Source organism: Phacochoerus africanus, chromosome X, assembly GCF_016906955.1.
Source record: "Phacochoerus africanus isolate WHEZ1 chromosome X, ROS_Pafr_v1, whole genome shotgun sequence".
In the NCBI taxonomy this organism is placed as follows: Eukaryota; Metazoa; Chordata; class Mammalia; order Artiodactyla; family Suidae; genus Phacochoerus; species Phacochoerus africanus.
In genome coordinates, this window is record NC_062560.1 from 95,674,482 (window position 1) to 95,687,420 (window position 12,939).

General features: G+C 38.6%; 1 protein-coding gene across 1 annotated transcript; it reads left to right on the forward strand.

Annotated features, from left to right (window-relative positions):
• The first annotated feature begins 1,407 nt into the window (after nt 1-1,407).
• Nucleotides 1,408-9,105, forward strand: SERTM2 (serine rich and transmembrane domain containing 2). The gene is made up of 3 exons (XM_047764910.1): nt 1,408-1,652; nt 1,809-1,905; nt 7,924-9,105. Exon 3 carries the CDS (start codon nt 8,715-8,717, stop codon nt 8,985-8,987), a length of 273 nt encoding a protein of 90 aa, XP_047620866.1. The 5' UTR covers nt 1,408-1,652; nt 1,809-1,905; nt 7,924-8,714; the 3' UTR covers nt 8,988-9,105.
• Nucleotides 9,106-12,939: the final 3,834 nt, after the last annotated feature.

Below are 12,939 nucleotides of genomic sequence, written 5' to 3' on the forward strand. Positions count from 1 at the left end.
CTCCCTATCTGAAATTTCAAGTAAAATTGATCCTCTAGAAAAATGTACTATCTTTACCCTGTAGTTTCATGAATCTTGAGCATATTACTCCAGTTTGAGAAATCCCAGCATACTCCACAAGGTATTAGACTATGCTGGTGAGATATTAACAATTTCAAAGAAAGCCTCAATCCATTGTACCCACTAGAATGAGGGAAATGAAAAGATAAAAGATTCAAGACTTGTGGAGTTCCCTGGTGGCCTAGTGGTTAAGGATTTGGTGTTGTAACTGCTGTGGCTTGGGTTTGATCCCTGGCCTGGGAACTTGCGTATGCTACGAGTGGGGCAAAAAATTTTGTAAAAAAAAGAATGCAAGACTTAAGGAGAATTTGGTGATAAAGGAAAAAGCACTGCAGTAATTTCATAAAGATTGTCATAACACTTATTATTACACTATTATATTATATACTACTATTATTATTAATTCCACAATAAAAATTGTGACCATGAGTTTTTGGACAAACAATGCACTAATGATGTTATAATATTGGAAAAGTAACATGAGGACATTCAGCTGCTTTTAACCTAGAAGCCATGGAACACAGAAATTAGATGCCTATTTCTGATGAAGGGGACCGTCCATAGCTTTCATTAAATTCTCAAAGGAATCCAAGACCCACAAAACGTTAAAAATGACTGCAACAGAGAAAAGAGCAGAGACTTTGAGATCACACTGCCTTTTTTTTTCAAATACTGGCTACAAGCTTAATAAACTATATGATTTACTTTATCTCTGAGCCTTTGTTTCCTTATTTGTAAAATGAGGACAATAATATCCAAATCCCAGGGTTGTTGTGAGGATTAAATGAAATTCTCTACATTAAATGCTTGACACAGAGTAGGCAATCCAAAACTCTTCATCTCCTTCTTGCCACTATATATAAAACACAGTAAGGGCATTTAAACTACAGTTGGGATGAATCATTTATCATGGAACATGTAACCTGGATAGATATAACTTCTTTAACGATATTATACTTAAAGCTTAGACCCCCCCCCAACCAGAAATACAGACCTAGATTCCAAGACTGATGTTAAATCTCCACAAAAAATTCAAAATAAAAGTATTCAGTTGGTGCCTTAAAAAAAAAAAAAAGTTTCTCAAACCTGGGAACATACATATGCACACATTCTGGTCATAAAGATGAAATTATTTAAACACCTCTACATTCTGGTATGTTTGGTTTCAATTCTAAGTATATATTACTATAAAACCTAGGATTAAAAAAACCTCTTGAATTGAAAAGGAGATCTTAAATGTCAAATTAAGAGGCTTTTACAAAAACTGGGAACCTACCCTAATCCTTCAGATTCATGAAGAAGCCTCGAAGGGGTTAAAGTGGAAGGCTTATACAAACTTTGCTTCTCAGCTTCTCTCTTATCTCCTCCCTCTCTGGCTGCACACTCCACACCGCTAAAGCAAAGCCGAGCTGAATCACTACCTTTCCCGCACACTCTCAACTGTTGCCTGTGAGAAAGAGGAACTGGAGACTTAACTATTCAGGCTGCTTCCATTCAAGTGTTCCAAACGGTAGATACACATCCAAACGGACACTTCTCTTGGCTCTTTGGAGTATATAAGGAGCAGGCATCTGAAACTGCAATCTGAAGCTGTAAGTGGCAACTGGCATTTTAATATCTAATAGAGGGTGCTTTTCGATTTTGCGCTGGAAAAGTCTGACTCTTTAGGAAGATGAAAGAGAAAGCATACTTTGCATGAATATAGTCCTGCTTCTCTGGAAAAACAAGGCTTTCATTCTATTTTCCAGATATTCCAGAGATGTTCTTGAACAAGTTGCCTGTCGGTGCAAGCTTCAAAAGGGGTATTTAAATGGCCAACCCCGTGCATCCTGTGAGCCAGGAAAGGTAAGAGAGATTTGGAAATATTATGATGTTATTTACAGTGAAATGAGTGGTATTATTTTATTTATCAGCAGGTGTGACAAATAGGCACCATCTGCCGCAGAAGATAAAGCAACTCCCACTTGAGAAGCGTATTACTTAATGGCTTCAGCCATTGAAGAAGCGCTTGCTACTGAAATTGTTTTTTCACAGGGTGCTATAGAACTAGATACTCTAACAGCTCCCACTTCCCCTTACTTTTCTCCCCACCTACACTGGGCAGATAAATACAAAGAGAATGTGTAAACTCCTGAAGGCTGTTGCAATTGATAGTTTTGACTGTCTCCTCTGAATTGTTTCACTGATCATTTTCCTTAACTATGTCATGGGATTTCATCTCTGAAATTATGTAGGCAGGTGTCACTCAGAAAAGTGTAGAATTATCAGTGAATTGTTTTCAGAACTTTATCATGTTAAAGAAAAAGCAAATGTAACTACTTTGGGGAGCTCCTTGAGGACCAAAACAAGAATCAGGTTACATTTATCTCTATCTCCTCAGCACCTGGCAGAGTGTCTGGTACTTCGTTGGCACTCAGAGCTTTGCTGAATAAACTGTCAATCTGATTTTGCAAGTTCACACAGAACTTTGTTTCTCTTACTAAACACACGTTTCACCCTAGGAATCCCTCTCAGGGTTGATGGATGGAGAAAGCTCTACATTCCTTTCTCATTTTAAGGAGCAAAATTCATGATCTGGGCGTGTGTGTTATTTTGCTTCTGTGAAATTATACATGTAGTATGCTGATGTTGAACATTACCAAAGACTTGGCATTTCAATGTTCATACCAAAAACACAGATTTTTTTTTTACCATGAGTTTTATTTACGAAGTTAATGATAAAACATGCAATCAGAAAAATCAGAGGCCCATTCACATGGCTTGCTTGTAGGTGTTTTGATTTACATTAGAATTGAAGGAAAGCGGATGCTCAGGCTAATGTTAGACCATGGCCATTTTCACTTCCCTCAAACTTTCCTCGCTCTTTCCTTTCTTCCTCTCTTTTCCAATGTTTTCCTACCTCTCTGTCTTCACCTCTACCTCTTAGCCACTGACCACATTGCTCATCACCTTGCTTCTCACATTTCCTTCCTTCCCTCATCTTCTCTTCCCTCCATCTTCCTTCCTTTCTTTTCCTAAATCTTTACCCTTTTTCCTATCCCTCACTCTCCTCCTTATTCCTCAACAGCTTTCCGTCACTTTTACAAAGACTACAGACTGATTTTCACTTTATGAACTTTGCTTTCCAGAGAAGACTGTAGGAAACTTAAATCCTATAAGGGTCTTTCCATAAAAACCAGATTCTTTAGAATTAATAGCATTTTGATTTCTTTTTTTTGTTGTTGTTGTTGTTTTTGTTGTTGCTATTTCTTGGGCCGCTCCCGCGGCATATGGAGGTTCCCAGGCTAGGGGTTGAATCGGAGCTGTAGCCACCGGCCTACGCCAGAGCCACAGCAACATGGGATCCGAGCCACGTCTGCAACCTACACCACACCTCACGGCAATGCCGGATCGTTAACCCACTGAGCAAGGGCAGGGATGGAACCCGCAACCTCATGGTTCCTAGTCAGATTCGTTAACCACTGCGCCACGACGGGAACTCCTGATTTCTTTTGAAATTGTATGGTTATTTTCCCTTCCATATGGTCCAGAGTTTTAAATGGAGCAATCATTATCTGTGCAATTCATTAATTAGTTAGCAGAGAAAGCTATGGCAATAAATTCTGTTTGGAAAGCTTTTATGAGACAGTTGTCACAGATACAGGAATAGAGTAACAAAGAGGACCCTCCAATACCTAACTTTTTGTTTACTCATTTCAAAGTCCTTAATGGATTTAAGGAATTAAATCGATAGACCTATCTGAAATGACCAGAACATTTGGTGTTCTGCAGGCTATAGAGATTTTAAGAAATATATGATTAGTTTTCCAAATGCTCAAATGAAATGTTTAAAGAAACTGAAAACTGTACATGAGATCACTGTTCTCTGTCCAGCTTCTCTAAGCTTCACATAATTCTAATAAATTTTCAATAAGTATTTAGACCTAAGGAAGATTCAGGGTCACCTGTGCTGGAGGCAGTATTATCAACTGTTACCGAAAAGCATCTGTAGACACAAATGAACTTTCTAAAACTTAAGGCTGTAAGCCCATTCCATGTAGTTTTCCTTTAAAATCATGTAGCTGAAATGGGAATTCAAAAGCAAAGTTTCCAAAAAGTGATTATTCCTTAATTCCAGATTATAAGCAGGAATTTAGTGTCCTTTGCACAATAAGACATGGGGAGAGGGGGAGGGTAATAAAAATACAAGGGAGTTTCTGAAAGTGATCTAGCTATCAGAACAAAGATAACACTGTGCTTCTCTCCAGTTGTCAGTGCTAAATGCACTTCTTCAGTCATACCCATGCATTTATTCAACAATTATTGAGCAGGTACTGCAAGCACTGAATACAGGATAGAAGGTTGAAAAAGATTCTCAGAGGGTTTATAAATTACAATTTTGGGGAAAACACAGCAATAGATACTTCAAAGATTAGGGAATGTAACTTCTCCAGGAGAGATACAAAGCCTGTGGGAATCAGGAATTTGATGGGAAATCAAGGTCAGTTTCATGAGCTGAACTATGAAGAGTGGTAGAATTTCCCCAAGCAGAGATGTGCGAAGATGAAAGAAATTGATCAAACAAAAACACAGAGGCAGGGAAGTATGTGATGTTAGCATTACAGCTTGACTGGAAAGGAGGATGGTGGAAGAAATTAAACTCAGCCAGGACCAGGGCATTGACAGCCTTGAATGCCAAGCTAAGTCAAGAATGGAATAAAGTCCAAAGGCAACAAGGATCCTCAAAGGCAATACGTGGGCTACCAAATATTTATTCGTTTTTCATCCTATAAGAGTAGTTATGAATGAATTATATAGTAATGGAAGGTAAAGGAGCAAATAAAAAATATGACCTATATAGCTTGATGCTTTTTTCCCATAAATTTCCAAATAAAACTAAACAACATAGTGTTCAGAATAAGGGTGTTATGTGTGTAAATAAAAGCAAGGTAATGCTTAGCAGAATTCAGAATATTGATAATTTCTGGGGAGCAGGATGAGATAGGGAGGAGCATAGGTAGATGTCATGTAATTATTATTCTCCATCCTAAAGTTGGTAGGTGCTTGTTCACAGGTGTTTGTCCATGGGTGTTAGTAAATAAATAAGATACCCTGGATACACAGGTGATGACAATGTGCCAAACCAAGGAGTATGACTGATCCAAATCCATGCGTATGGAGGTCCACAGGAGACTAAAATACACCCTAATACTGTCAAGGCTTTTCCCACTTGGATTGCACTAGCAGGGAGTGTTTATTTTCCTCCTACCTGTCTCTTGGAGGCCAGGTGAAAAAGTAATGCGTCCGTTTGGGCTGCCCTGGACTGTCAGAGACCTGTATCTCAAGCATTCTGTTCCTTAGTAGAGCGGTGCTTCTCAGCCCTGGCTGCATATAAAAATCACCTGTGGGGCTTTAGGCACTACTGCTGTTCATGTCCCACACAAACCTACTGAATCAGAACTTCGGAAAGAAGAACTCAGGTATAGATATTTTCGAGAAGTTTAATAAGTGATCTTGAGGGCAGAAGAGACTGGGAACCATTCCTTGCAGAGTGTACTTAGAAACTCTAGTTGGGTAAGCTTGTCACAAATGCAGATTTCAGGGTCCTATCCCAAGAGATTCTGATCTAGGGAGCAAGGGGAAAAGCCCAGAAATCTGCATGTGTAATACAAATCTTCCAGGTGATTCTGAGGCAAGGACTTCCTTGAGAAACATTGCCCCAAAGGTTCCAAAACACTAGGGGCCCAGGGTGATTACTCTATGCATTCGTTTCCTAGGGCTGCCATAAACAAAGTACCACAAACTGGGAAGCTTAGAACAACAGAAATGTATTCTCTTAGGTCTGGAGGCTGGAAGTCTGAAATCAAGCCTTCAGCAGGGCCATGCTCCCTTTGCAATCTACAGGGTAAAATCCTTCCTTGGCTCTTCTAGCTTCTGGTGTTTATTGGCAGTGCTCAGCATCCCTTGGTTTGTAGATGCATCACTCCAATCTCTGCCTCTGTCTTCCCCCTTCTCATAAGGACACCAGTCATACTGGATTAGGGCCAACTTAATGACCTCATTTTAACTTGATTACATCTGCAAAGACCCCTTTTCCAAATAAGATCACATTTACAGGTACTGGGTGTTAAGATTTCAACATATATTTTTTTTGGGGGGGGACATAATTCAACCTATAGCACTCTTTTAAATAGTTTTTTAAAGTGGGGTCCCCAAACAACTAATAAGACAGATTAGCTATGTTCTTTACCTGGGTTATCTAGATAGAAAAACTAATACTTAATCAAAGCTCAATATGCAAAGAATCACCTGAAAATCTTGTGCTTAGAATACTTATTCCTGGGCTTTGAGCCAAGCTAGGAGAGTGCATTCAGCCTGTGGAAGGGCCTAGGAATCTACATTTTAAATGATGTAGAAGGTCCATGCATCACACCCTTGAGAAAAACTGGACTTGGGAGCACAAGCAAAGCCAAGAGCTGAGTTGTCGGGGGAGAAGGAGCTCCCAAGAGCCGACCTTGAAATCTGCATTTGTAACAAGCCACTCAGGTGAATCATTGCTTTGGGGGCTGGTATTCATAGGGAACAAAAGGAAACCTACTGTGATTATCTTTTCCACTTGTTTGTTAATCAGAAATCAAAATAGATGTACCTTTAAGTACTGCAAACACATTTCCTAGACCATAGCTCCAAAGAAAGTCGAAAGATAGCCCTGTCTCTTTGCTTGTTTCTTAGGAACCAGTTGGCTCTGCATGGGTGGCAAAGGCAGAGGTAGGTAGGCTAAGAATCATACAGATTACAGAAAGTATAGTGCCATGAGCTAGGGAATATAAACTTTAAGCTGAAGTGCTCCCAGGCTGGCAAAATTCAAGATTATAGAAGAGTAACGTGATCGTTGGAGCTATTTCTATTAACTCTCCTTGGGCATGTTAACAAGCGACAGAACTAGGCTACATTGTCAGCTCTCTGCCACTATTAACACATAGAAGTTTGACAGGTGATGGTAGCTTATATTGTTTATTTTAGTCACCCCTATTCAAAATTCATGTTCAAAAAAACAAGCTAAATCATTTTGGAAGCCTTCAACAGCAAATAGTTGACCCTATTTACATCCTGGAATGTTTTGCCAATGAAGCCAAGATTCTGTCTTTACCAATAATGAAATATGCAGTTATTTGCTCACAACAAATATACTCTTTCAATTACTTCTGAGTGAGGGGGAGTATATTCTCACCCCACAGACCTAAATGAGAGAGATAGAACACAAAAAGAAAATTGGGGGAAGCCTGTATTCCTGAAAATTCCATGATCTGTTAAAGTGACCCGTGGCACTGGGATCTGGGTTTGAAAAAAAAAAACAAATCCTTAGATTTAGGTCTTTATTTCAGTGTTAGGCTTTCCTGGTTAAACTAGCAGTGGTTCTCAGTCCTGGCTGCACTTTAGGGTCATTTGGGGAGCTTTTTAAAAATAACAGGCCCTGGACCCCACCACAGACCAATACAATCTGACTCTCTAGAGTGGTAACAAGGTCCCTACTGTGAAGATTATGATTCACAAATGTCTAGATTGGGGCCCAGGGTCTGTATTTTAATAAGTACCTCTGGTAAATTTTATGACCAGTTAGTTTGGAAAACACTGTTCTAATCTAGCCTAGTTATTAGCTGCAGTTTTGTGAACTGAATTTTTTTTTTAACCTTGTAACAGGTATTTATCACTTACAGGGGAAAAAAAAAAAAAAAAGCATTCAAAGTGATGAAAATCCGGCATACCATTTTCAAACTAATTTTCCCAGAGCAAACCATTGTGCAATATATCAGTTAATTTTTATTTCAAAAGAAATTGCCATCTGTTTTTCTTAGATACTCATTTTTTGTTTTTGATTTTCAGGAAAATAAATCTGTTGAAGAATTTTAAGAGTCAAATCTTCTGAGCCTACACCTGCTGCTGTCAGCATCTCTGAGACCTACTCCATCTGAGAATTACCAGGTCTGACAACACGTTCCCTCCAGCCTACAGTGAGGGATGTCAACAAAACTGTAGAAAAGTCACATCCTCTAGACTTCCAACCCTCAAGCTGTGGCAGCTGGGAAGAAACCCTGCAAGCTCCATCCTTACGGGAGATTCAGAAAGACAAGAAGGGTAAAAACTCAGATATGCTGAGCCTGAAATAAACAAAAGCTTTTACAAAGTCTCCTCACAGAAGAACCCAATTAGATTCATATAATTAATGCACACATTAGATGAGCTATAGATAAAATAGAGCCCTTCCACCCTCTACGAAAAGACAGTAAAAGTCCGATTTAATACTCTGAGACATTCTTATCTACATACCAGTATTATAAAGCAGTTTCACCATATTTTAATCAGTATATGAGTAGGACTGGGGAAAATAAAATATTTTATTTACATTTTTAAAAAACGATTAAAAAGTTCTGATAAAAAAAAAACTATTTGGGAAGGGCACGGTGTGCTGGAGGACAGAGAGGGTGTGGCAATTGCCAAATTAGAACATCACCATTTTCTTACTTGTGCACTACTGACTTGGCTCTGGTTGTGACTGCTCCGTATGACATTGTTAGAACACCTCCATCATATTCAGAGACAGTCTAAGTGACTGTGGAATGCCTCAAGGGCAATAGCAATCAAATAGAAACAGGGACCAACTCAAGTCTTGAGTGATGACGGAGGTGCATTTCAAGTACCATGGAAATCTCACTGGGCGGGCCCATTTCCCCACCCTGGCAACTGAGGTTGACACTACTTCAGATAAGTATTCCAACCTATATATGTATGTGGGCTTATTCCTGAGCCTCCTGGCCATTCTCCTCATCCTGCTCTTCACGATGCTCCTCCGGCTCAAACATGTCATCTCACCCATCACCTCTGAGAGCACAGAAAGTGTTCCTCAGTTCACAGATGTAGAGATGCAGAGTCGAATCCCCACTCCTTAAAGTTAGGATAAAAGTGTATTTTAATGGATCTCAGTGAACCCTTGAATGTTGATGTTCAGGAAAGCTTACTGTGTTGCACGTAGCTTTCCATGTAGGAATCAACAAGTTGCTCACTTAACAAGTTGGTTATGTTCTCTTTGTGTTATTCTTTATCTTGATTCTGCTTGTGGGATATCTTTGCCAGGAATATAGAAAATGGCAGCTGGTTGGGAGGGCAGGTTTCCATAGTAACCAAAGAGTGCCTGGAATTTGAGCAAACCTCAGACCACAGAAATTCATATGCAGCTGTTGTAAAAAACACAGGATCCCTGGAAGCTCCAAGAACAAGGAGAATTTGCCTTCAAAGGGGCTGATTATTCAAAGAGGGTACCCCAAGACAGGAACAAGTTTTAATTTAGCATTTGGACCCTGAAGAATCACTTCTGTGTAAAGTGAAGCTAAATAATGTCAGAGATTAATGAAAGGGACCACGAGCCCTTTCCCAAAGGAGCAGTGATTTTATCATCTATGGCCATCAGGTCTGTCCCAAATGAAAGAAGAATTTTTAAAGAAACTGTTTCAGTGTAAAGAAGTTTCTAGTCAACAAATTCATCTAGAGAAGGAAAATGTGCATTCTATACCTGTGTTATTACTATTACTGGACTTTTAAAAACCCAGATAATGGCAGATGTATTACAAAAATCTGGAACAATGAGCTCCACCCAAACCAAGGGAAAATTAAGTCAAAATGTACTGGTAACAATGAACCTCATATTATACATGCAGCCTCTTTGCCTTTTTCTCCCTCTTCATCATGTTCCAGGATTGAATGGCACTCAAATATAAGCTTTGTTTAAAGACGGCCTTGGCAAAGAAGACTCAACTGCACTTTAAAGCAGAAATGAAATAATCTTGGTATTCTGTCGTTGAATGATTGTGGCTTTGGACAAAACATTCGAGCCTCTGGGTGCCAGGTTTTTCTTTCTGAAAAATGATCTGAGAGCTATTTAGTCATCACTAGACTCCTTTTAGAGTGTAAAAAAACCCAAAGAAACAGAGGAGAAAAGGACTAAACAACACCCTCCAACAAATCTTTGTTGAGATCAATGTCCTCAGATGTCACATTTGTCTTTTCCAGAAAATGCCCCTCTCTCCCTGCTCCCCGCCAAAAGATGAAGTGTTTCACTTATTACCTATAAGAGAAATATATTTTAAAAATTCCATTCTCATAGGTAGCCCTAGTATGAGAGTAGTGGAGGAAAAATTGGATTCTTTAAATATTAACATTCCAAAAGGGAACCAAAGGAAATGATTACTGTTTACAAATTAGAAATTAAAAGGCTAGTCATACTCTTGCCACCAAAGAACTAACACCTATGTTAAATTCTGCCTGCTTAAGAAATTAGTTCTCTCTTGCACCTAAAAAGTGGTCATCAAGTTTCAACCAGGTGTTCCCTCAAGAAGTGCAGTGGCAGTGAGAGAGAAGTGGAATGGATATTAGGTTAATGAAATCTCTACCAGACATGCAGATCTCTCTAGTTTGTTACCAATTTAGATTGGCCCCTTTACTCTGGTCTAAATCTAGGATGGAGGTGAAATTCCCAAGTGCGTTCTACTTTTATACACAGTCATTTGCCAACACTCCCCTCTCCAAGGGGCTGAAAAGTGTGAAATCCCCACATGCAGAGCTAAACTTAGCAAGACTGACTCTGGCACACCTGTTACAATAGCGCACCGTAAGAGATGGCAACTGCATTCTGCACCATTCAGAAGAGATCAGCATCAGCAGGTAGGCTAAGACTCGGAGAGGGTATGTGCCTATCCTTTCGGCATTGTATTTTCCAGCATGCAAAGTGATTCATATTATTACATTTAGTGGTTTAAGTTATGTCTTTATTCAACACCCCAACTCCATGTACCCTTTAAAATGTCAGTTCTTGGCAGTCACACATGAACTTCATCAAAGGCTGCTAACCCAGAACTTCTTCAGGACACACATCTCCCCTCACTCCGGGCTTTGCTTTTTGTGCTCACAGTATTTGAATGAACTGTACAGTTAAGAAGTCAGTGGCTGGATAAATGAAGGAACTGATTACACTTTGAACAACAGTGAATAGCAAGATACCCACTGCCTCGTTGCTGAATCTGATGAAGAGACAGACTGTGAATCTATTCCCTGCCCACCTGACGTCCCCAACCCAGATTTCAGGAGTTTAAAACTGCTCTTTAATAACTGACTTGGATGAAGATTCCTAATGTATGATTAGGTTACTCACCTGGAAAACAACGACTCTCTTTCATCACAATTACCCCATGGGATCTGGACCTTCACTGAGCATTAACCAAAATACACAGCACAGATTGCACTAAAATAGCAGCATAACCCCTCACAATTTCCAGTGATAACATAAATGGAGATGCATGTAAGCAGATGTGTCATTATGGTGACTCACATGGTATTTAATCTTTAGGAAAATAAACTGAATGTTTTCATCATAGCAAACCTACTATAAAGAAAACAACTTTTCCATTTACATTAAATTTATTATATCCCCCAATGTATTAATTAACATATATTACTGCTCAAAGAGGCAGCTAGAGCAATCAATGGGCATAATTTGAACTTATCCACCTATCCAAAATGCTGACTTGACAATTCCCTCCCTCACTCCTACTCTCCAAAAAATTGCACGTTAGCCTAAAATGTATATAAACATGTAGGTTATTTATACATAAATGTATTTTATTTTGGCCACACCTGTGGCATGTGGAAATTCCTGTGCCAGGGATTGAACCTACGCAATTGGGACCCGCGCCACAGCTGCGGCAGTGCCAGATCCTTAACCCACTGCACCACAAGGGAACTTTCTAGATGTACTTTCTTTTAAAGTAAAAGACTGCGTCTTCACTTTTTATTACACTGAATCACATGAAATTGCCATTTCTGTAGGTAAAAAATGCCAAAATATCAGCAATTTCATATAATTCAACCAAATACTCACCACATGAATTCTTTAAATAGTAAATTCTCCTAATATGTTTAAAATAACTTAATTTCTAAAAATGTACTTGGCATACATTTCAGGATCATGGGTTGTATAAAACAAGGTTTATTGTAAAAGACTTTTGTGTTATGTATTATGTATTAGGCAGGAAATATTAAAGGTTAATCAAGTAAAGACGGGTTCATCCAGCCTAACATTTCCATCTATGCCAAATCTGAAGCTTTGGACTCATAGCTCAGTTTGACCATTACAGACCCCATCAAACTTACTAAGTAGGTAAGAGGGGTCCATTTAATGCAACTAACTGGTTATATTTAATAATACATCTTATTCACCTGCATTTGTACAAAGGAAGCTCCTTTTTTTTTCCAACAAAATGAAGAATTATGTGGAAGAAAACATTGGATTTCTTTATATAAAATCATTAATATTTGAAATAGATTGTATAAACAGAAATATAATATTTGAATTAATATTTAGCACGTCATTTTTTTAAATGATTTTTTTTCCATTATAGCTGGTTTACAGTGTTCTGTCCATTTTCTACTGTACAGAGAGGTGACCCAGTCACACATACATATATATATAGCATGTCATTTTTGATCCCTGGGAAATAAATTCTGTTTGGTTTGGTTTGGTTTGCTAGTAACAAATATCTATTCTCTGAAAAATATAAAGAGCATTAGTCTCTTAATTTCAATATAAATTGTAATGATTACAAATTTGTGGGATTTATAATTTTGAGGTGTCATTATTCCGTCTTATTCCCTGATTACCCAAATTTTATTTTCTCCCCATTTGTAACCTTATTGGTGTGTTTGTTTCTTTAGTAATAAGATGTGAAAAACAGGTAATGACTACCAGTTGCCAATGAAAGTGATCTGAGGTGAGAGCAAGATAAGGTATCTAAAGTACCGATACCTTTCTTTTTGTCTTTTTAGGGCTGTACCATAGGCATATGGAAATGC